The sequence below is a fragment of the Stegostoma tigrinum genome, chromosome 2 (assembly GCF_030684315.1).
Source record: "Stegostoma tigrinum isolate sSteTig4 chromosome 2, sSteTig4.hap1, whole genome shotgun sequence".
Classification (NCBI taxonomy): domain Eukaryota; kingdom Metazoa; phylum Chordata; class Chondrichthyes; order Orectolobiformes; family Stegostomatidae; genus Stegostoma; species Stegostoma tigrinum.
The window spans coordinates 155,265,277-155,289,612 of NC_081355.1; the positions used below are offsets into that span (position 1 = coordinate 155,265,277).

The 24,336-nt window shown below is 45.3% G+C and overlaps 1 protein-coding gene across 2 annotated transcripts in view; it reads left to right on the plus strand.

Annotated features, from left to right (window-relative positions):
* Positions 1-1,502: 1,502 nt before the first annotated feature.
* Positions 1,503-24,336, plus strand: part of lrrc24 (leucine rich repeat containing 24) — a 35,210-nt gene continuing 12,376 nt past the window's right edge. For both annotated transcript variants that reach the window (XM_048560415.2, XM_048560425.2), the window contains exons 1-2: positions 1,503-1,657; positions 19,910-20,079. In XM_048560415.2, the coding sequence (XP_048416372.1) occupies positions 19,912-20,079 (168 nt within the window). In that variant the 5' untranslated portion in view covers positions 1,503-1,657; positions 19,910-19,911. The remainder of the gene's footprint in view (positions 1,658-19,909; positions 20,080-24,336) is intronic.

Here is a 24,336-nt window from a genome sequence, read left to right on the forward strand (position 1 = left end):
GTTAATAACTGTCATAGGGGAGCTCTCATCTGCTACTTTAATTACTGCCTGAGAAACGCCAGTATCTTTCTGAGAGAGGAAGATTTGCATTTTATAATATACACCAGGACTAACAGCGGCAGCTTGTCTCAAATAGCCTTGCAACCTATGACGAACTGTCATTGTTGTAATATTAGAAATGTGGCAGCCCATTTGCACAGACCAATGGTCACGAAAAGCATGTGATAAATTATAAGATTGAAACAGAGCTCAGATTTCAGATTAATGACCTCTTTAAAGAGAACATTTTCACCCAGAAAGTGGTGGGTATCTGGAACTCACTTGAATGAAAGCAAAATACGATGGATGCTGAGAATCTGAAACAGACAGAAAAAAACCAAGGCAGGGATTCACTGCCTGAAAGGGTGATGGGGCAGGAACCCTCACAGCATGGGTATATAACTGGGAAAGGGTTAGAGGGGATATGGGCTAAACGCTGGCAAATGGGGCTGAATTAATTTGGGATATCTGGTCGGCACGCATGAGTTGAACTGAAGGTTCTGTTTCCATGCTGTACAACTCCAAGACTCTAACCATTTAGATGATCTGTCAAACTGTCTGCAGACCCAGAGATCAATAAAAACAGTAAACAATTGTGATCTTCGCCCAATGAATGCAGAAACTAACATTTTGCTGTGCGTTGAAAAGGTCCCACCTATTTTATGTTGTGCAAGATTCAGGGCTGTGCTCCTTGGGAGGTGATCGAGCTGAGGAGGGACTGGCAGGACAGGTTTATTAATAACACCCCCTAATCATGTTGACACCCTGACACAGCCAGTGTTGCCAGGGTTGGGATCTCTCCTGGTACACAGCCTGGCTTCCATTTCATCCTGAAATTTGTATCCATGTCTGTTTCAGATCCAGCCAATTAATTTCTCATTACGTTCGAACACGTTTTCCCCTTACCCCCACTCTAGAGCAGTCACGGATCCCCGCCACAGTGAGATTGGAAAGCCGAGGAGGAATGGATTCCAATGATTAATGGGAAAAGAAAACTAGGGCTGCAGCAGGGACATGTTTGTGAAGAGGCAGCTCCTTCACCTTGGCCTGTTGCCTGGCAACCCATAGGCCCATTCCAGTCCCAGCGCCTGCCTCCTGCCCTTTCCCCTTGTTAGTTACAGATAGTGAATAAAGACAGAAATTAGTTACAGATAATAAATAAAAACCAAAATTGGTCACAGCTAACAAATAAAGACTGCAAATATGGCATATAAAGAGTTAAAAATGACAATTAAAGGCTGAAAAGGTGGCAAATAAAGATGGGGGAATAAAGCAACAAATTAATGAGTGAAAAGATGACAATAAAAGACTGAAAGAGAAGACGGACCAGATGACATCACCCAGTGGGTCTGCGGTTGGCTATTTTATTGAGCTGATGTAAACAAGGGTCGCCAATCACAGCGAGAGGCAGGCAAAGCCTTTCATTAGCAATTGTTTGAGATTTTAGAATAGTGGAGACAGAGAGAGAGAGAGAGAGAGAGAGAGACTGAGAGAGAAATCATGCTCATTGCCAGTTGATCTGATCTCAGTGCTGCCCACAGGACATCAGTACCATGTGTGGTCTACATTTGTCTGCAGGTGTTGAATGGAGCTCCCAAGGAGTCAGCTTGCTACCTAGGTAAGGACATAGCCTCCTCCTTTCTATAATGGGCAGCCCTGTCAGAGCTGGTGTACTTCGATAATCCCATTGAAGCAATTTACGTCTCAGTCATAGTGTTGTGCACAACCAAACGTGCAGGCAGCCTGTGTTCATTTATTTGCAATCCTTTCCTTTACTATTCCCCTCACACAGTGTTTTAAACAGCCCATCGCGGTTAATAAATTGTCCTCCACTCACTCGAACCTTGTCACTAAAGCCAAGAGTATATTTACTCACCTCTGAAATGCAGATCACCGCATAACTGGTATAAAGTGTTCAGCTATGGAATGAGGTAGTTTCGGGGCCCAGGGTCCAGGAAAGATTTCTGCAACAGGGAATGAGAAATATACAGGAGGAACAGGGAAGGGAAATATTCCGTGTAGACAGAATGGGACAAAAAGAGTGGAAATATAATGTGGATAGGCAGTGGAAATGCTGCACATAGTGAGAATATGTTATAAGCAAGGATTCAGAGTTTTCATTCAGTTAATCATAGCGTGTGGGCATCGATGACTAAACCAGTGTTTATTGCCTATTCCTAGTTGCCCTTGGGAAATGGTGATTAAGGAACTGTGATTTATTTCCAAATCAGGAAGGTGAGCGACTTGGAGGGGACCTTGAAGGTGGGGGTGTTCCTGTATACCTGCTGCTGTTGTTCTTCGAGATGGTCGTGGGTTTGGAAGGTGCTGTCTGAGGATCTTTGTGGTGAATTGCTGTCATGTATCTTGTGGGTAAAGTCACTATAGCCTGACCAGACTATGAGGATGCTCTCTCTCTCATTTTAGAGACAGACATGACTGGCGACAGCCAGCACTCCACTGGCAAGGGGAGATGTTGGGAAGGAGTAGTCTTTTATGGTGACCTCAGTTGGTGCAGGAACTGAATCCATGGTTTTGGTGTCATTCAGCATTGCAAACCAGCCAATGAGCTAAACAACCCCACCCCCACCACAAGTTTCTCTCCAAACCAAGTATTATCCTAACTGGGAAATATATCGCCATCCCTTCAGTGAACATTCACCACCATCTTGTAAATCGTAATGGGGCAAGTAAGTGTTGAATGTGGTGGATGTGGTGCCAGTCAAGCAGCTGCTTTGTCCTGGATGTGCCAAGCTTCTCGAGTGTTGTAGGGGCTGTATCCTTCCCGGCAATTGGGGGGTATTCCATCACACTCCTGACTTGTGCCTTGTACCACTTGTAAACAGGCTTTGAGGAGTCAGGGGGTGAGTTACTCACTGCAGTATTCCTAGCTTCTGACCTGCTTTTGTAGCTGTGAGTCCAGTTAAGTTTCTGGTCAATGGTATTTCTCGGTGTGTTGATTGAAATGTAGAAACAGAATGAATAGGAACAGGAGTAGACCATTCAGCCCTTCAAGCTTGGTCTGCCACTCACCTTGTACATGGCTGATCATCTATCCCTTGTTCCTGCTTTCTCTCCATACCCTTTAGCTATATCTAACTCCTTTTTGAAACCATTCAATGTTTTGGCCTCAACTGTTTTCTATGGTACTGAATTCCTTAGGCTCACCACTCTCTGGATGAAGAAATTTCTCCTCATCTCAGTCAAACATTTCCTATTCTGTATCCTTAGAATGTGATCCCCAGTTCCGGACTCCCCAGTCAGTGGGAGCATCTTTCCTTCATTTACTCTAGTTCTGTTAGAACTTTATAGGTTTTTATGAAATTTCCCTCATTCTTCTAAACTTCAGTGAATATAATCCAATCTCTCTTCATTCATTAGTCTCACCATCAGGCAATCAGTGTGGTAAAGCTTCGATTCACTCCCCCTTTAGCTAGAGCATCCTTCTGCAGATAAGGAGATCAGAACTGCACTCAGTACTCCAGGTCTCACCAAGGCCCTGTATAATTGCAGCAGAACATCCCTGCTCCTGTATTTAAATTACTCACTATGAAGGTTAACATACTGTTTGCGTCCTTCACTACCTGCTGTACCTGCATGCTTACTTTCAGCAAATGGCATACAAGGACACCCAAGTCTCGATGCACCTCTCCCTTTCCTAATCTGTCACCATTCAGACAATAATCTGCCTGCCTGTTTTTGTTACCAAAACGGATAACCTCACATTTCTCCACATTATACATCTGCTATGATTTTACCCATTCATGCAGCTGGTTCAAATCACATTGAAGCTTCTCTGCATCCTCTTCATCGCTCGTCCTCCACCCAGATTTGTGTCATCTGCAAACTTGGAGATATTACATTTAATTCCCTCATCTAAATCACTTAATATAGGCTGTGAATAGTTGGAATCCAAGAACTGATAGAGGTACACCACTGGTCACTGGCTGCCATTTGGAAAATGACCTGTTTATTTGTACTCTTCCATACTGTTTACCAACCAGTTCTCTATCCATATCAATGCACTACCCCTATTCCCATTTTAATTTCTTATGTGGGGACCTTACCGAAAGCCTTGTGGAAGTCCAAATAAACCACATCCACTGGCTCCCCCGATCAACTCCACTAGTTACATTCTCAAAATATTCCAGTAGATTTATCAAGTGTGATTTTCCTTCTTAGATCCAGATTCTTAGGAAGATTACAACATACAAAGGTCATATTTTTCTTGAACAGAGAGAAGAATACCAAGTTATGTTTGCAAAAAAGGTGCATGAAAAGCAATTTCAACATTAGAGTTGAAAATTGACAGGTCCATTCAGAAGTCTATAGATAGAAGAAGCTGTTCTTCAATCTGTTGGTTTGTGCATTTAAGGTTTTGTATCTTCTGCCTGACAGAAGTGGTTGGTAGAGATTATAACTGGGGTGTGAGGAGTCTTTGATAATGTTGGCTGCCTTTCTGAGGCAGTAAGAAGTATAGATAGAGTCAATGGATGGAAGGTTGGTTTGCATGGCTGGCTGTGTTCATGACTCTCGTTATGTTGAAAGATTGAAGAAATTTGGATTGTTTTCCTGGGAGGACATACGGTTGTGCGGAATTGTGACAGAGGTATATAAAATCAGGAGGGGTCTATACAGATGGGGAGAAACTGTTCCTATTGGTGAAAAGGTAAAAACAGAAACAAGACTTAGAAAATAATCAATGGCGACATGAAGAAAAACCTTTCCAACTCATGGGTGGCTTGGATCCAGAATGCATTGTCTGAGAGTGCAGCGGAGACACGGTCAGTTGAGGCATTCAAGAGAGACTCGCATTACAATCTGAAAAGGACAGCTTTTGTGGCACCTACCTCTGAGCAAGGAGTTCTGGTTTCAAGTTCCACCTACTCAAGAAGTGAGTCATAACATCTCTGAACAGGTTGTTTAGTAACTATCTATATTTCTCAAAAGGAAGAATGTGCAGGGTTGTGGGGAGAATGTAGGGAGTGCCGGAAGACTGGTGGTTGGCTAACAGGGTGCCATGTATTAATAAAGAAAGTAAGGAAAAGCCAGGAAACTATAGACCAGTGAGCCTGATGTCAGTGGTGGGCAGGTTGTTGGAGGGGATTCTGAGGCATAGGATATATATGTATTTGGAAAGGCAAGGACTGATTAGGGATAGTCAACATGGCTTTGCGCATGGGAAATCGTGTCTTACTAAGTTGTTAGAGTTTTTTGAAGAAGTGATGAAGAGGATTGATGAAGGCAGAGCGATGGATATTGTCTGTATGGACTTCAGTAAGATGTTCAACAAGCCATGTTGACTATCCATAATCAGTCTCATGGTAAACTGCGTAGCAAGGTTTGATCACATGGAATACAGGGAGAACTAGCCATCTAGATACAGAACTGGCTTGAAGCTAGAAGACAGAGGGTACTGGTGGAGGGTTGTTTTTCAGACTGGAGGCTGTGACCAGTGGTATGCTATGGGGATCAGTGTTGTGTCCACACCTTTTGTCATTTTTAATATATGATTTGGATGAGAACATAAAAGGTAAGGTTAGTAAGTTTGCAGATGACACCAAAATTGGTGGTACAATGGATAACAAAGAAAGTTACCTCAGGGTACCATGGGATCCTGATCAGAGAGACCAACGGGCCGAGGAGTGGCAGATGGAGTTTAATTTAAATAAATGTGAGGCGCAGCATTTTGGAAAGGCAAATCAGGGCAGGACTTATACACTTAATGGTAGGGTCCTTGGGAGTGTTGCTGAACAAAGAGACCTTGGAGTGCAGGTTCATAGTTCTTTGAAAGTGGAGTCACAGGTAGATCGGGTAGAGATGAAAGCATTTGGTATGCTTTCCTTTATTGGTCAGTGCATTGGGCATGGGAGTTGGGAGGTCATGTTGTGGCTGTACAGGATGCTGGTTAGGGCACTGGTAAACTGCATTCTATTCTGGTCTCACTGCTAATAGGAAAGATGTTGTGGAACTTGAAAACGTTCAGAAAAGAATTATAAGAATTTTGCCAGAGTTGGAGGGATTGAGCTATAGGGAGAGGCTGAATAGGCTGGGACAGAGGCTGAGGGGTGATCTTATTGAGGTTTATGAAATTATAAGGGCCATGGATGGGTGAATAGACAAGATTTTTTCCCCAGGCCAGGGGAGTCCAAAACAAGAGGGCATGGGTTTAAGGTGAGAGGAGAAGGATTTAAAATGACCTAAGGGGCAACTTTTGCATGCAGAGGGTGGTGTATGTGGAATGAGCTGCATTAGGAGTGGTGGAGGCTGGTACAATTCTAAGATTTTACTGGTGCCTGGATGAGTATATGAATAGGAAGGGTTTTGTTGACTGTTTGATTTATTGTAATTTGTACAGAAGTACAGTGAAAAGCATTGTTTATGAGCTGTACAGGCAGATCATAGTAAGCTAGGATGTACAAATCAAAAAGTCTTAGACAGAAGTATGCAGGTTACATTGTACAGGGCGTGCGCTAGGTGAGATCGACATTAGCAAGATCAGCATTATTTGATGCTCCAGCCCATTCATCAGTCTAATAACGGCCAGGAAGAAGCAGTTCCTGAAGCTGCTGGTGCATGTGTTCAGGCTTCTGTACCTTCTGCCTCAAAGGAAGAGGTTGTAGGAGATCATTACTGGGGTGTGATGGGTCTTTGATGATGTTGGCAGCCTTAACATGGCAGTGAGCCATGTAAATGGAGCCCATGGATGGAAGGTTGGCTTCTGCGATGGTCTAGGCCGTGCACCCATCTTCTGTAGTTTGTTGCCGTGCCAGGCTGTTATGTACCTGTACAGTATGCTTTCTGCGGTGTGTTTGTAGAAATTTGTAAGGAATCTTATGGACATGTCTAATTTCCTGAGCCGCCTGAGGAAGAAGAGGTGTTGTTGTGCCTTCCTGACCATTGCATCTATGTGGAAAGTCCAGGACAGGTCATCAGTTATCATAACTCCAAGGATCTTGAGGCTCTCCACCCTCTCAACCTCAGTTCCATTGATGTTGGTTGGGGGGTGGGTGTGTCTTTTCCTTTCTTTCCAAAGTTGATTATCAGTTCTTTAGTTTTGCCGATGTTGAGAGTCTATTCTCATTGCATCACATCACCAAGCCCTCTATCCCCCTTCTGTATTTTGACTCGTCCTTGTTAGATATCCGTCCTACTACAGTGTTGTCATCAGCGAACTTGTTTTGAGGGATATGGGCCAACTGCTGGCAAATGGGACTAGATTAATGTAGGAAATTTGGTCGGCATGGACGGGTCAGACCAAAGTGTCTACTTCTGTGCTGTGCAACTCAATGACTCTATGAATCAGTTAATTTGGTCCTGCAGAGGGCTAGCACAGACACCAAGGGCAGAATATCCTTGTTTTGTGCTGTAACATTTCAATGATTTGATCCAGCACATTAGCTTCTTCCTGGAAATGAGTCCTGTGTCAGATTCTATTAATCCTGCTTGCTGGTTCATCTCATTAACACGCATTTTACATACTGTTGTTATGGATAAATTACCGCGGTTTTGACTAGCTGAATCTGCTTAAAGCAATTACTAAAGGCACCTTAACAGTTAACTACCTAAAGAAATCTATTAGAGATAGGAACGCCCAATGCTGGAGAATGTGAGATAACATAGTTTGTAGCTGGATGAATACAGCAGGCCAAGCAGCACCAGAGGAGCAGGAAAGCTGACGTTTCAGGCCTGGACCCTTCTTCAGAAAATCTAATTATTCTTTCTTGGGCGTTTGGGCATCGGTGAGAAAACCACCTTTTTGTTGCCCATGTTTGTTTGTCCCTGAGATGAAGATGGTGAGACACCATCTTGCCCTGGAAATATAGCGCCGTTCCTTCAATGTGGCTGGGTCAAAGATGATGGAATTCCCTCCCAAAGGTCAATCTACAACACAGTATGCAGCTGTTCGCAACAACCTTCTCAAAGGCAGAAATGCCGCTATCCCATGAATGAAATGATCAAGGTTAGGAATGTTATCAGGGAAGGAAATAACAATTTTGATGAAGGTGCTGTTCCAGGAGCTTTGGTATATGGTTTCCTGAGTGTTGTTGGAGCTGCACTCATCTGTATTCTTGCAAAGCCGGAATGAAGTGATATTAATAATACCATCTATCCCAAATATTGTAAAGGATGGACTTACCATTTCATAACCAACAAAGTTTCCTTGAAGACGATCATCACCTTTATAATGCAGGGATGAGACAATCAAAGGACGCACAAAGGAGATGCCTGAACAGTGCTACTGTTTGAGGGATAAATAATGACCAGGTTGACCCTGAGAAATCCCACCCCCCCTCTTCCTGGTTACCTCAGAAACAGAATCTTCCCCAGCTGCCCAAGCAGGCAGAAAGGGGCACCAGTTGACCATCATGCTGTGAGACAAGATCTCATTACTGTTGCTCTAATGTGAGGGACAGTGTGCACCACAGGAGGGACATACAGACCTGTGGGCTGTGGTCGATATAGTGGCGGGAGGGGAAATAGGTGGGTAAATACTGGGGATGAGGGCAGTGGGGGCTGCAGGGGCGTCATGCAGGTGTAGTGGGGGGGGTGTATTGGGGTGCGATGATACTGTGGGTTGGAATGAAGGGGAAGAGCTGACATGGTGGAAAGGCATAGTGGGAGTGGGTCAGGGTGTTGATATAACGGGGTGTCGACATAGTGAAGTGTTGATATATTGGGGAGGGGAATGTGGGGTATGTTGATAGAGTGGAGGAGGGGAATGAGTGAGGTACGTCCTATTTCAATGCAGTTAGTGTGCGGGAGATAATCTCTCAGTTATCACTCATGGTCAAACACCTACTTTTACATTAATGGGAGGGAATTACAGACCGGAATCTAATTGTGGGATTCAGGGTGGGTTATATTACAGAATAAGAGATACCCAGGAGGGAGTTACAGACTGGAATCTAATCAAGGGGTTCAGGGTGGGTTATATTACAGAATAAGAGATACCCAGGAGGGAGTTACAGACTGGAATCTAATCAAGGGGTTCAGGGTGGGTTATATTACAGAATAAGAGATACCCAGGAGGGAGTTACAGACTGGAATCTAATCAAGGGGTTCAGGGTGGGTTATATTACAGAATAAGAGACACCCAGGAGGGAGTTGCAGACTGGAATCTAATTGGCGGTCAATTGGGGGCGGCACGGTGGCTCAGTGGTTAGCACTGCAGCCTCACAGCACCAGGGACCTGGGTTCGATTCCAGCCTCGGGTAACTGTCTGTGTGGAGTTTGCACATTCTCCCAATGTCGGCATGGGTTTTCTCCGGGTGCTCCGGTTTCTTCCCACAGTCCAAAGATGTGCAGGCTGGGTGGATTGGCCATGCTAAACTGCCAGTAGTGTTCAGGGGTGTGTGGGTCATAGGGGGATGGGTCTGGGCCTGGGTGGGATGTTTCAAGGGACGGTGTGGACTTGTTCGGCCAACGGGCCTGTTTCCATACTGTAGGGAATCTAATCTAATCTAATCAAGGGGTTCAGGGTGGGTTATATTACAGAATAAGAGATACCCAGGAGGGAGTTACAGACTGGAATCTAATCAAGGGGTTCAGGGTGGGTTATATTACAGAATAAGAGATACCCAGGAGGGAGTTACAGACTGGAATCTGATTGTGGTGCTCAGGGTGGTTAATATGTAGAATAACAGATACCCGGGAGTGAGTTATAGGCTGGAATCTAATCAAGGGATTTTGTGTGGTTTATATACAGAATAACTGACACCTGGCAGTGAGTTACAGACTGGAATCTAATTGACGGGTTTGGGGTGGTTTATATATTAAGTAACAGATACCCAGGAGTTATTGACGGGAATCTAATCATAGGGTTTGGGCATTTTAAATTTTGAATAATGGGTTGTTATTCTAATTGATTACATCATAAACAACAAGGATAAAGTTTGAGCTTCCCCTCACCCAATAACACTCTACTCCTAACCTCTCTCCCTCCAAAGTGACCAATTTTCTCAAAGTGCTCTGAAGGTAGGGAGAACACTAAGGGCTGTGTTTCAATCAGGGTGCAATGGTTCAGTTTGTGCCAAGTTCACAGGGAGGGAACCCAGAAAAGAACTTAAACTTATGTTTACAATTCCCAATTGGAAACCATGGATGAACTGGGAAATCTCCTCCCTGTGGAAGTCCAGGTCTCTGAGGTGTTCAAGTCATGCAAATCCTGACCAGTCCAGGAAATCTTGGTACAACCATCGTAAGGCCATTTGAGAGGCCAAGAGGCAATACCAAACTAAGCCTGAGACCCAGGCTAACCACACAGACACCCTTCATTTGTGGCAACGCTTACAGGACACAATGGGCTACAAAGCAATGATGGGCAGTGATGTGTCCCTTCCCGATGAGCTAAATGCATTCTATGCTTGCTTTGAACAGAAGTTCAGTGAAACGGTGTCATCTGGCCTGACAGCCATGGGGTGCACCTGTACCCACAGTCACCACCGCAGATGTCAGATCAGTCTTCTTGAGGGTGAACCTGTGGAAAGCAACTGGCTCAGATGGAGCCCCCAGCCACATATTCAGACCCTGTACAGATCAGCTGGCAGGAGCATTCACAGATATAGCATATGGGTAAGCATATGGACGTACATGGAATAGTGTAGGTTAGATGGGCTTCAGATCGGTATGACAGGTCGGCACAACATCGAGGGCCGAAGGGCCTGTGCTGTGCTGTAATGTTCTATGTTCTATATCCTTAACCTCTCCTTACTACGATCTGAACCCCTCCACCTGCTTCAAGAAGGCCATCATCATCCCAGTGCCTGAGAAAAATCATGCAGCGGGCCCGATGGCTCTGTCCTCCAGAATTATGAAGTGCTTTGAGAGGTTTATCATGGCTCACATAAACTCCAGCCTCTCAAATTGCCTTAATCCCTTGCAATTCGGCTACCGGTTCAACAGGTCCACAGCCAATGCCATCTCCCTGACCCTACACTTGTCTCTGGAACATCTGGATAACCAGGATTCCTACGGAGCACTCCGGCCTATTGACTACAATTGTGCCTTCAACACCATCATTCCAAACAAACTCATCTCTGACCTCCGAGATCTAGGCCTTGGCTCCCCGTCTGTAACTGGATCCTCGAGTTCCCGTTCCACAAACTGTAATCAGTTCCATTGGTAGCAGAGAGTACATTTAAGACTGAGATAGATAGGTTCTTGATGATCAAGGGTTATGAGGAGAAAGCGGGAGAATGGGGTTGAGGACCTTATCAGCCATGATTGAATGGTGGAGTTGGCTCGATGGGCCAAATGGCCTAATTTCTGTTCCTATGTCTTATGGTCTTAGAGTAAGGATGGGCAACAAAACAATAATCCACAACACTGATACCCCACAAGGCAGTGTAATCAGCCCCTTACTCTACTCCTTATACACAGCTGTGTGACCATATTCCACACCAACTCCATAAAAACTTTTGTTGACAATGCCACTGTTGTAGGTCAGATCTCAAACAATGACGAGGCAGAATACAAGAAAGAGATTGAATGCCTAGCAGCATGGTGTAAAGGCAACAATCTCTCTCTCAATGTCAGCAACACGAAGCAGCTGGTCATCCAGTTCAGGAAGTGGAGTGGAGGACATGCCCCTGTCCACAACAAGGGAGGAAAGGTTGAAATGGTCAAGAGCGATTAAACCCCTGGAATTGATGATCACCAACAATCAGTCCTGGCCCACCCACATCCACATGCCAGTCAAGAAAGCATAACAATGCCTCTACTCCTTCAGGAGGTTTAGGAAATTTGGCATATCTGTAAGGACTCTTACCAATTCTTATAGATGTACCATAGGAAGTGTCCAAACTGGATGTATCACAGCAAGACTGCAAGAAATTACAGAGGCTTGTGAATATAGCCCAGTCTATCGCACAAACCAGCTTTCTATCCACTGACTCCCATCTATTATTTCGCACTGCTTCAGGAAAGCAAACGACATAATCAAAGACCCCAGTTATACTCTCTTCCACCCTCTTTCATCAGGCAGAAGATATAAACGTTTGCATACAGATACGAAACGATTCAAGAACAGGTTCTTTTCCTGCTGTTACCAGACTTTTGAACAGATCTCTCAAATGTAAATGTTGATCTCTCTCTCTCCCCGCGCCTTCTCTGCGGCTGTAAGTGTATCCTGCACTCTATTCTGCTACCCTGATGCACTTAGTATGATACAATCTGACTGGATAGCATGGAGAACAACACTTTTCACTGTATCTTGGTACATGTGACAACAATAAATCTAACTATCAAACTATGCTTTAAGTCAAATTACAAAACCACTTCGCACTGGTCCGAGTGTTGCAGCTTTGCCAAGATTTTTAGTGTTCAGTTTGCATGCAATGCTGGTTCATGTTTGCTGCTGGAACTTTGACTCAATCTCATTACCTGATTATAGTGGAGTGGAAATAATTCAGATTGACAGGTCCTGATGTGCATGAGATTGCCAACAGAGTGAAAGGCTCCCTGGAAAATGAGATCAGGGCTTTTGCAGTCACATTAAGCTCCTAAAATCAGGGCACAGCTACCCTTCCCCTATCCCATCATGCTCTCTTTGGTCTGGTCAGTTTCATTGGTCAAATATCATGTGGTTCAAAAGCAATGGCCAAGGTTGGAGGGTGAAAAGGAAAGGATGGACCAGTCCATGAGTAGATCCCAGGAAGCATGTGATCCAGTCATAGATCCTAGTTAATATGTGATTCAGAAATAGGTTATGGGGAATCTGTAATCCAGGCATAGATCCTGACTAATATGTGATAAAGTGATTGATCCCCTGGTAGGAATAATCCAGTCATAATATTTGCTCGGTAATCGATTCCAGGAAATGAGTCATGAATATTCCAAAGAGTCCAGAAAATCCACAGGTACAATCTGAGAATGGGGCAGGGAGTGAAAGGTCAGGAAAGGGAGAGGAGAAAAAACATCATGGTAGTTTGGAATTCCCCGAACTGGAAGACAGGGAGAGGATGGTGAAGTCTCATTCCAGATGCTCAGAAACAGCAGGAGGAAGAGAGTTGAAAGGAGTTGAGAATATGATGGGGAGTGTATGATAATGAAGAGCGTTTCGCTGTGGGAGAGAGACAGGCAGAGTGAGCTGACTGCTGAGTGGCCACAGCTGGAGGAGGGAGCCTGGTCAAAATAAAAGCCGAAAGGACTGCGGATGCTGTAAATCAACAAAAACAAAAGTTGCTGGGAAAGCTCAGCAGGTCTGGCAGCATCTGTGAAGGAAAAAATCAGAGTTAATGTTTCGGGTCTGGTGACCCTTCCTCAGAACTGATGGTATCTAAGAAAACATTAATTTATCTGTAGAAAACAGGGAGGGGGCTGGGGTAGGGAGTAAACGACAGGATAAAGGATAGGATAAGTGAGGCAACCTGGTCATCTGCTTCTATTTTGTTCAGGTTGTTCCTCTGGCACATCAGAATCACAGGGTTGAGTTTGACTGTCACATCAAGAGGGTCTGAAAACCACCTCAAACTGAGGCCTTAATGAGGACCACTGTGTTATATGGGGGAGTCTGGGAAATTAAGCCCTGAGAGTCATCACAAAAGTTAAAGTCAGTTTAAAAAGTACACAAAGTTCTTCAACTTATCAGCCTTCTCGAGCCAGGTTGATTAGAAGCATGGACTTAGCAATAATTGTTAAATTAATAAAAGCAATTAGACTTCAGCTACAGGTACCACAATTATGAATCATTGCTGTATAACTCAACAAGTTAAAGATCTAATCTCCTTACAAACTCTCCATTATACATGGGCAGACACTGGCAGGGAAATAAAATGTGTTATGCACAGAGAAAACTGGAGAACAGTTCACAGGATCCACTGCGGTGAAAAACCAAAGGACTGCAGATGCTGAATATCAGAAACAAAAGCAGAAATTGCCGAAAAAAAACACCCCGCATCTGTGATTCCTGTGCTGATAAGAACACTGCTTCTCAATCATCCTTCTCTGGATGCTTCCACTCATTTGCAAGAGGCATAAGGTGGCTGGTTCACTGAGATAAGGTCTCTGGATTTTTTTTATTAAAAGTCATAGTGACAGCAACTGCTGAAAGAAAAAACAACTGGTTTTCTTCGCTCTTAAGTGGCTTAAAATAAATGTTTAAAAAAAAAATTTCCAATTGATTGCCCACCTCCATGGGCTAGGCAGTCAATCCCAATTCGCAATGTTATACTGGGAAAGCTCACCTAGCAGTGGGAATGTGTTAGAAACTGCCATCCTTTTGCCTCCAATCCTATGTGGCTAAAGCTGGGAAAAATTCAGCCTGTGGCTAGGAGAGCTGGTCCCATACTGCAGATTGTCCATGATACCTTTCTTTTTCCTTTATTCATTCATGGGATGAGGGTGTCACTGGCCATCCCTAATTGCCCAGAGGGCAGGTAAGAGTCAGCCCCATTGCTGTGGGCTTGGGGTCACATGTAGGCCAGACCCTTCCCTAAAGGCCATTAGTGAACCAAATGCGTTTTTCCCTACAATTGACAATGGATTCATGGTCATATTTAGATCCTTAATTCCAGATATCTTAATGATTTCAAATTCTACCATGTGCCATGGTTGGATTTGAACCCAGGTCCCCAGAATGTTATCCGGGTCTCTGGGTTAGCAGTCCAGCGATAATACCACTAGGCCATTGCCTCCCCTGGTTCTCGGTTACAGAATACTACACCAGTGGACTAAGTTACACTGGGGAGAGACTGAAACAGTCATAATGTCACCTGACTGCTCAGCCTGACATCCCATCCTCTGGGATGAAAATGATGGAAAAAAAGTGCAAAAACTCAACAGGGTTAAGCAGCTTCCGCATAAAACATGGGTAATGTTTCAGGTCAGTGACCTTCTAACAGAACTGAAGAAGGATAGAAATTAGAGGAGTTTGCCAGTGAGTGTAAGAGGGGTTAGGGTAGAGGGGAAGACATAGTCAAGAAACAAAAATTGTGCCCAAGCTTTGAAGAAGGGGAATCCACATAGAAGATCCGGAGGTATTTTAACAAGCTAGAAATGGAGAGGATGTTTCCTATTATGGGAGAATCGAGAACTAGATGTCACTGTTTCAAAATCAGGGATCACCAATTTTTAATAGAGATAACAAGGTGTAGAGCTGGATGAACACAGCAGGCCAAGCAGCATTAAAGGTGCAGGAAGGCTGACGTTTCAGGCTTAGACCCTTCAGAAAAGACCCTGTGTTCATCCAGCTCTACACCTTGTTATCTCATTCCCCAGCATCTGCAGTTCCTACTGTCTCTAAGCCAATTTTTAATATTTTTTTTTCTCTGAGAGGGTGGTGAAATCTCTTCCTGAAAAGATGCTAGAAGCAGAGCCCTTGAATGTTTTTAAGGCAGAGATCAATTGATTCTTGTTAAGTACAGGAGATGAAAGGTTATCTCACAGACGATAGTGGGTCTGTGAACTCTCTTCCCCAAAGAGCAGTGAGCACTTTTAAGGGAGCGGTAGATTGATTATTGACTGATAGGTGAGTCAGAGGCAGTCAGGGTTAGACGAGGAAAGTGGAGTTGAAACCACTGATCAGATCAGCCATGATTGTATTGATGGGCCAAATAGCCTACTCCTGTTTCTAATTAATGGGTGGATTTCCACATCAAAAATGAGGGGATAGAGGATGAAGACAAAAACAGAAGTTGCTGTGAAAGCTCAGGAGGCCTTGCAGCATCTGTGGAGAGAGATCAGAGTTAACGTTTTGGATTGAGTGACCCTACCTTAATTTTGCCAGAGGGCTCTACCAGGCCCTTTCAAGCTCTCTATCCCAAATATCTGCTCAGTCTAGGGCCAGACCCTCACGTGGCTGATGTTTGGGGATAATTTTAATTCTAAGGAAGGACTGTATAGAGAAGGCTGTAATTTATTCTCCTGTACTTGTGGGACTATATTTGGTACACTGCACCATCCTTTCAATGAAGGTGTGGTCTATTTCTGACAGCTCCAAAATGAGGAAGCAATAAAATCCAGCTTGATACTAAAGATTAGGTCAGAGTATGATGTGCTCGGACAGAGGAGATGGGCTTCTGGCAGTTCTCACTGATATAGAATCCCTACAGTGTGGGAACAGGCCCTTTGGCCCAACAAGTCCACACCAGACCTCAGAGCATCCCACCCAGACTCATTCCCCTATAACCCACCTAATGTACGCCTCCCTGAACACATACAGGCGATTTAGCATGGCCGATCCATCCAAGCTGCACATCTTTGGACTATGGGAAGAAACCCACGCAGACACAGGGAGAACGTGCAAACTCTACACAGAGAGTCCCCCAAGGGTGGGATTGAACCCAGGTCCCTGGCACTGTGAGGCAGCACTGCTAACCACTGAGCCACTGTGCCACCCATCATGGTGTGGGTTCATCAGGAGCTGTAAGGCTGAGATCAGTTATACAAATAGCTTTGTGTGGATTAGGGTGGGTGAAAGTTTTTTGCATTGTACCAAATCCTTAGAACTGCCTCAGACTGAAGGTGTTTTGCAAAATGATAATCGGTCCAGTCCTGTCTGTTGCTGTGTGAATCAAGCCTCAGCTTCTGGGCGTGTACCATCTGCCTTGATTTGCTGCTGTCACGTAAGTATATAAGCTCTCTGTCAGTACTGGATGAAAATAACATATCTCCCTGAATATAGCCATTGCCGGCTGGACCAGCATTTCTTACCCTCCCTAGCTGCCCCTTGAGAAGGTGGGGGTGAGCTGCCTTCTTGAGCCACAGCAGTCCTCCAGCTGTGGGTTGACCTGCAATGCTGTTAGGGAGGGAATTCCAGGATTTTGACCTAGTGATAATGCAGTTGTCAGCTGTAAAGGGATTTCGAAAGACTTTGGATGGTGTAAAAACATATCTCATTGGTCTACACGTGATTTCATATTACAAGGATCAACTACACAGGGCAATTAGCAACAAGCAATGAAAACAGATTTACCTGAGACACCATATCCTGAGGTATAACAAAACACAAACAATTCACTGAACAAGCATGTGAGAGTCTTAGGCTCAGCTTTTGTTCAGATACAAAGTGTGTCCACAGCTGCCTGACTCAGGATTAACTCATTACCACAGGGGATTCCAAGAAAACATCACGTGGCTACATGACATTGCAATGTTTAACAGTCAATGAGGTACCTCAAGGTGCTTGGTGTTCTATAAGCAAATATAAATGTGCACAGCAGGATTTCACAGTGATCAATGTGTTTCGTGATGGTAGCAAAGTGTGGAGCTGGATGAACACAGCTGGCCAAGCAGCATCTCAGGAGCACAAAAGCTGATGTTTCAGGCCTAGACCCTCTCTGATGAAGGGTCTAGGCCCGAAAGATCAGCTTTTGTGCTCCTGAGATGCTGCTTGGCCTGCTGTGTTCATCCAGCTCCACACTTTGTTAGCTTGGATTCTCCAGCATCTGCAGTTCCCATTATCTCTGTTTCCTGATGGTGTTGGTTGGGGGAAGGCTATGGACTGAAGCAAGTAAAAATCAGTCGCCAATCTATGATTCTTATAGTCTCTGAAGACTTTGGAGATAATAAGACTCAACGCTGCCAAGAAATGGAACAAAGAGATGGTTGCCAACACTCCAGCTCTGCCTTGGAGACTGTAGAAGAACATTTCTGTGAGCAACTCAGGGAATGGGGTGTAGAGATCTTCTTAAAAATGTGTCTTTCACATTTTCTTTGTGATTTTCTTTTCATTGGTTTAGTTGAAATTGATATAAAGGTAATGACTGACTGCCAGGAATCATCAGATTGGCGACTAAAGACCTTGACGTAGGTGGGAGAAGGGGGAACACTAGGAGGACAGACTAATGGTGGGAGTGGGAAGTTGTGGCTGGGAGAAGGGGGAACAGTGAGAGGACGGACCAATGGTGGGAGTGGGAAGTTGTGGCTGGGAGAAGGGGGAACAGTGAGGGGACGGACCAATGGTGGGAGTGGGAAGTTGTGGCTGGGAGAAGGGGGAACAGTGAGGGGACGGACCAATGGTGGGAGTGGGAAGTTGGATACACGAGAACTGTATGATAGAATCTCCAGGTATGCCGTTGGCCAGGAATGGCAAAGTTGTCTGCCATGTACAAGTTAGTCTCAAGGATGTGATGAGTGTCCCCTAATGAAAAACTATGAGCAGATCAGTCATGACCCTGCCCCCACCCCATCCCCCAACGCCGCCCCCATCAGACATTCCTGGGATACGGACAGCACTGGGTAAAGTACAGAATAAAGTTTTCTCTATATGTAAATAGAAGGAACTGTTTGTTTTACTTTTGATACAAAAATAAAGTCCGTTCAATTTTGGAAACTAGTAATCAATAAATAAACTGAAAATGGCTTTCCCCTGACTCTGACCACCAGCCACTCTTTGGATAGGGGACAACTAGGGGTCAACAAGTAAACTGAACCCTTTCCTGACCCGTTCAAAACCCCGTCCAGCACATCTGGGGCGGGAACAGTTGAAATAAAAACCCCCTTGGCTCTTTCCAGGGGTCCAAAATCAACATGAAGGAAAAATGAAACAGCTCTTTTCTGGTCACAATATCAAGAACAAACACAAACTTAAAGAAAAACAAACAGAGACTTACATTACTGAATAAAATATCATTACCCAAACTGATGATGCCCACCAACACCATTGTCCCAAAAGGGTGAGTTTCCCCAATATCCTATGCACACTAAATTATAGAGAGATCTCTCTCTATTCAGTGGGCCCCAAGCCTTTGTTTTCTAAAGTCCTCAGGCCAGGTGGGCCTGATGTGGGTGTAGAATCTTTTAAGATCTTCTGTTGCTCCATCTATGCTGTGGCCTCACTGACAATTTCTTGCCTGTGCAAGTGGACCCCATCTCCATCTTGTGGAGCTGTGATTACAGTCAGATCAACCATGACCATATTAAATGGTGCCTTAAGGGGCTGAATGGCCTTTTCCTGCTCCTAATTCCTATGTTTTAATGGGGTGTGACTGGTGCTTACAACCTGCTGAGTACATGTGGTGACCCCTGATCCCAGCGCAATAGGTCACTAGGAGGGAATCTGTGTTGGGTGAAACTTTTGTCCCTAACCCCATGTAGGTTGGTAGGATAGAGGCCTCTCCATTAGTGGCCACACTTTAGCTGCCAGGGGCTTTGGAAGACAACCACTCACACATTCCCCTCCAAGCCACTCACCATCCTGACGTGGAAATATATTGCCGTTCCTTCAGTGTCGTTGGGTCGCAATCCTGAAATTCTCTCTCTGAGGGCGTTGTGGGTCATCCTCAGCAGGAAGACTGCAACAGTTGGCCTTTTAAAACTAGAGGCTGAGATTTATGGCGAGAGGGGAAAGAATTAAAAGGGATCTTAGGAGCAACTTTTTCACACAGAGGGTGGGGCGTGGAATAAGCGGTAGATTCAGGTAGTGTTACATTATTTAAAGACATTTGGACAGGTACATGAATAGGAAAGGTTTAGAGGGATATGGGCCAAACACAGGCAAGTGGGACGAGTTAATTAGGGAAACCTGGTCTACCTGGATGAGATATACAAGGTGTAGAGCTGATGGAACATAGCAGGCCAAGCAGCATCAGAGGAGCAGGAAAGCTGATGTTTTGGGCCTAGACTCTTCTTCAGAAAATGAAGAAGGATCTAGGCCTGAAACGTCAGCCTTCCTGCTCCTCTGATGCTGCTCGGCCTGCTGCGTTCCTCCAGCTCTACACCTTGTTATCTCAGATTCTTCAGCGTGGATGAGTTGCACCAAAGTGTTTGTTTTCTGTGCTGTATGACCCTATATGTGCAGTCATATAATGTCCTGAGCTTGAGAATTTAGAGCGGTTATAGACAGACAGAACTATCCTCATGGTTTGCAGAATCATCTGAAGTGAAGGCAGAATGTATTGAGATATTAATTTCTCTGCCTTTGTTTACACAGAGATGATCCACGCTGACTGGATGGAGTTCATTACCACTATTCTCATCCTCAGCCTTCAGGTGCTGTCTTCCCAGGGATGTCTGGAAGGATGCCGTTGTTACAGTACAACAGTAGAGTGCGGCTCTCTTGGACTCACAGCTGTGCCACCAAATATTCCCGCTTTTACCCAGGTAATGGAATCTGACCGAGGTAGCAATTCCATCAGGCACATGTCCATTTGCACTAAGTCGGCGAGTGGTGAAAATCATGACAACAAAATGGGTTGGCACAGTGGTTAGCACTGCTGCCTCACAGTGCCATAAGACCATAAGACATAGGAGTGGAAGTAAGGCCATTCGGCCCATCAAGTCCACTCCACCATTTAAATCATGGCTGATGGGCATTTCAACTCCACTTCCCTGTATTCTCCCCGTAGCCCTTGATTCCTTGTGAGATGAAGAATTTATTGATCTTGAAGGCATCCAACATCCCGGCCTCCACTGCACTCTGCGGCAATGAATTCCACAGGCCCACCACTCTCTGGCTGGTCTCCTCATTTCTGTTTTAAATTTACCCCCTCTAATTTGAAGGCTCTGCCCACAGGTCCTCGTCTCCCCGCCTAACGGAAACAATTTCCCAGCGTCCACCCCTTCTAAACCATGCATTACCTTGTAAGTTTCTATCAGATCTCCCCTCAACCTTCTAAACTCTAATGAATACAATCCCAGGATCCTTAACTGTTCATCGTACGTTAAACCTACCATTCCAGGGATCATCCGTGTGAATCTCTGCTGGACGCGCTCCAGCGCCAGTATGTCCTTCCTGAGGTGTGGGGCCCAAAATTGGACACCATATTCTAAATGGGGCTGAACTAGAGCTTTATAGAGTCTCAGAAGCACATCGCTGCTTTTATATTCCAACCCTCTTGAGATAAACGACAACGTTACATTTGCTTTCTTAATCACGGACTCTACCTGCAAGTTAACCTTTAGAGAATCCTGGACCAACACTCCCAGATCCCAGGGGCAACTTTAATTCTACCCGTGACTAACTATTTGTGTGGAGTTTTCACGTTCTCCCTGTGTCTGTGAGGCTTTCTTCTGGGTGCTCTGATTTCTTCCCACAGTCCAAAGATAGAACATTACAGCACAGTACAGGCCGTTCAGCCCTCGAAGTTGTGCCGACCTGTCATACCAATCTGAAGCCCATCTGACCTACACTATTCCATGTACATCCATATGCTTATCCAGTGACGACTTAAATGTACCTAAAGTTGGTGAATCTACTACAGATGTGCAGGCTAGGATGGGCTGGCTGTGCTCAATTGCCTGTAGTGTCCAGGGATGTGCAGCTTAAGGGGTTTAGCCATGGGAAATACAGGGATAGGGTAGGGAAGTTGGTCCAGATGGGATATTCCTTGAAAAGTCAGTGTGGGCTTGATGGGCTGAATGGCCTGTTTCCACACTGTAGGGGTTTCATGATTTCTATGAAAATCAAAAACTCAAAGGCAGAGGGTAGGCAGAAAGAGTAAAAGGAAGCCTATCATCTAAGTGGTGAGAGGTTGCAGAGCTCTGAGATGCAGAGGGATCTGGGTGTCCAAGTGCATGAATCAAAAAAATGTTAATATGCAGACACAACAATAAGTTAGGAAAGCTAGCAGAGTGTTATAACTTAATGCAAAGGGAACTGAATGCATATTTAGAGAGGTTATGCTTTAGTTATATACAGCATTGGTGGGACCACATCTGGAGTACTCTGTAGATTACTTGCATTATTTGAGGAAGCATGTATATGCTTTGGAGGCAGTTCAGGAAGGGTTTGCTTATCTAACATCTGGAATGGAGTTGCCTTATTAAGAAAGGATGGACAGACTGGTGGAGTTTACAAAGTGAAAGTGGGGAGGCATTGGCCTAGTGGTATTATCATTTGACAGATAATCCAGAGACGCGGATAACATTCTGGGGACCCAGCTTTGAGTTCTGCCACAGCAGATGGTGGAATTTCAATTCAATAAATATCTGGAATTAAGAATCTAATGATGACCATGTATCCATTGTCAACTGTTTGAAAAACCTTAGCTGAACTCGTTCTCACCCTCAACAACTTCTCTTTCAATTCCTCCCACTTCCAACAGACAAAGGGGGTGGCCATGGGCGCAAGCTATGCCTGCCTCTTTGTAGGTTACATAGAACAATCCCTCTCCTGTACCTATACTGGCTCTAAACCCCACCTCTTCATCCATTACATCGCCGCCTCTTGCTCCCACGAGGAACTTGAACAGTTCATCCACTTCAACACTTTCCACCCTAATCTTAAGTTCACCTGGACCATCTCTAACACCTCTCTCACCTTCCTGGACCTCTCTGTCTCCATCTCGGGTAACACCTAGAAACCAATATCCATTTCAAGCCCACCGACTCCCAAAGCTACCTGGAATACACCTCCTCCCACCCACCTTCCTGCAAAAATTCCATCCCCTATTCCCAATTCCTTCACCTCTGCCGCGTCTGCTCCCAGGATGAGGCATTCCACTCCCGTACATCTCAGATGTTCTCGTTTTTCAAGGACCGCAACATTACCCCCACAGTGGTTGAGAACGCCCTTGACCGTGTCTACCTGCATTTCCTGCAACACATCCCTCACACCCCACTCCCACAATAACTGCCCAAAGAGAATCCCCTAGACCTCACAAACCACCCCACCAATCTCCGGATACAACGCATCAACCTCCGACACTTCCGTCATCTGCAATCTGACCTCACCATCAAAGACATTTTTCCATCCCCACCCTTGTCTGCCATCCGGAGAGACCACTCTTGTCCACTCCAGCCCCACCACACCTGGTACTTTTCCCCGCAACCACAGGAACCCGCCCCCACACCTCCTCCCTCACCCCCATCCCAGGCCCCAAGTTGACTTTCCACATCCAGTAGATGTTCATCTGTACATCTGCCAATGTAGTATACTGCATCCGCTGTACCCATTGTGGCTTCCCCTACATCGGGGAAACCGAGCAGAGGCTTGGAGACCGCTTTGCAGAACACCTACGCTCGGTTCACAATAAACAACTGCACCTCCCAGTCGCGAACCATTTTAACAGCCCTTCCCATTCCTCAAACGACATGTCCATCCTGGGCCTCGTGCTGTGCCACAATAATGCCACCCGAAGGTTGCAGGAACAGCATCCCATACTCCGCTTGGGAACCCTGTAGCCCAATGGTATCAATGTAAATTTCACAAGCTTCAAAATCTCTCCTCCCCCAACTGCATTCCAAAACCAGCCCAGCTCGTCCCCGCCTTCCTAACCTGTTCTTCCTCCCACCTATCCCCTCCTCCCACCTCAAGCCCCACCTCCATCTCGTACCTACTAACCTCATCCCGCCCCTTGACCTGTCCGTCCTCCCTGGACTGACCTGTCTCCTCCCTACCTCCTCACCTACACTCACCTTTATTGGCTCCATCCCCACCTCTTTGACTTATCTATCTCCTCTTCATCTATCTTCTCCTCTATCCATCTTCTATCCACCTCCCCCTCTCTTCCTATTTATTTCAGAACACCCTTCCCCTCCCCCATTTCTGAGAAGGGTCCAGGCCCGAAATATCAGCATTCCTGCTCCTCTGATGCTGCTTGGCCTGCTGTGTTCATCCAACTCTACACCTTGTTCTGTCTGAAAAACCCATCTGGTTCACTCATGTCCATCCTTACCTGGTCTGGCCTACATGTGACTCCAGACCTACAGTAATGTGGTTGACTCTTACTGCCCTCTGGGCAATTAGAGATGGGCAATAAACGCTGCCTGGTCAGCGATGCCCTCATCCGGAGAATGAATAAAGGGGAAAAAAATTGAAACATTTCAATCCTGGAGGGTCCTGACAGAGAAGACAAAGAGAGGATGTCTTCTCTTGTGGAAGAATCTAGAAGGAGGCATCGATGTTTAAAAATTGGGGACCATCCATCTAAGACAGAGATGGGGCAATTTTTTTCTCCCAGAGGGTCATGAGTTTTTGAAACTTTTCCTGCATGTTTCTGAGTTAGAGGAGGATAAATTTTGGATAAGCACGGGGTGTGGGAAGGGGAGATTGGTGAAGGGTTATCGGGATGAGGTGGGAATGTGGAATAATCAGACCAGCTGAGATCTTGTTGACCTGACGAAACTGCGGATGCTGTAAATCAGAAAGAGAAACAGAAATTGCAGGAAAAGCTCAGCAGGTCTGGCAGCATCCGTGGAGAGAAATCAGAGTTAACGTTTCGGATCCAGTGACCCTTAGTCAGAACTTTCTGAGGTTGGTAAATGTGAGGTGTTGCATTTTGCTGAGACAAATCAGGACAGGACTTTTACAGCTAATGGTAGTACCTGGGGGTGTGTTGCCAAACAGAGAGGCTTAGGGGTGCAGGTGCATAGCTCCCTGAGAGGTAGGTGAAGAAGACATTTGGTACTCTTGCCTTT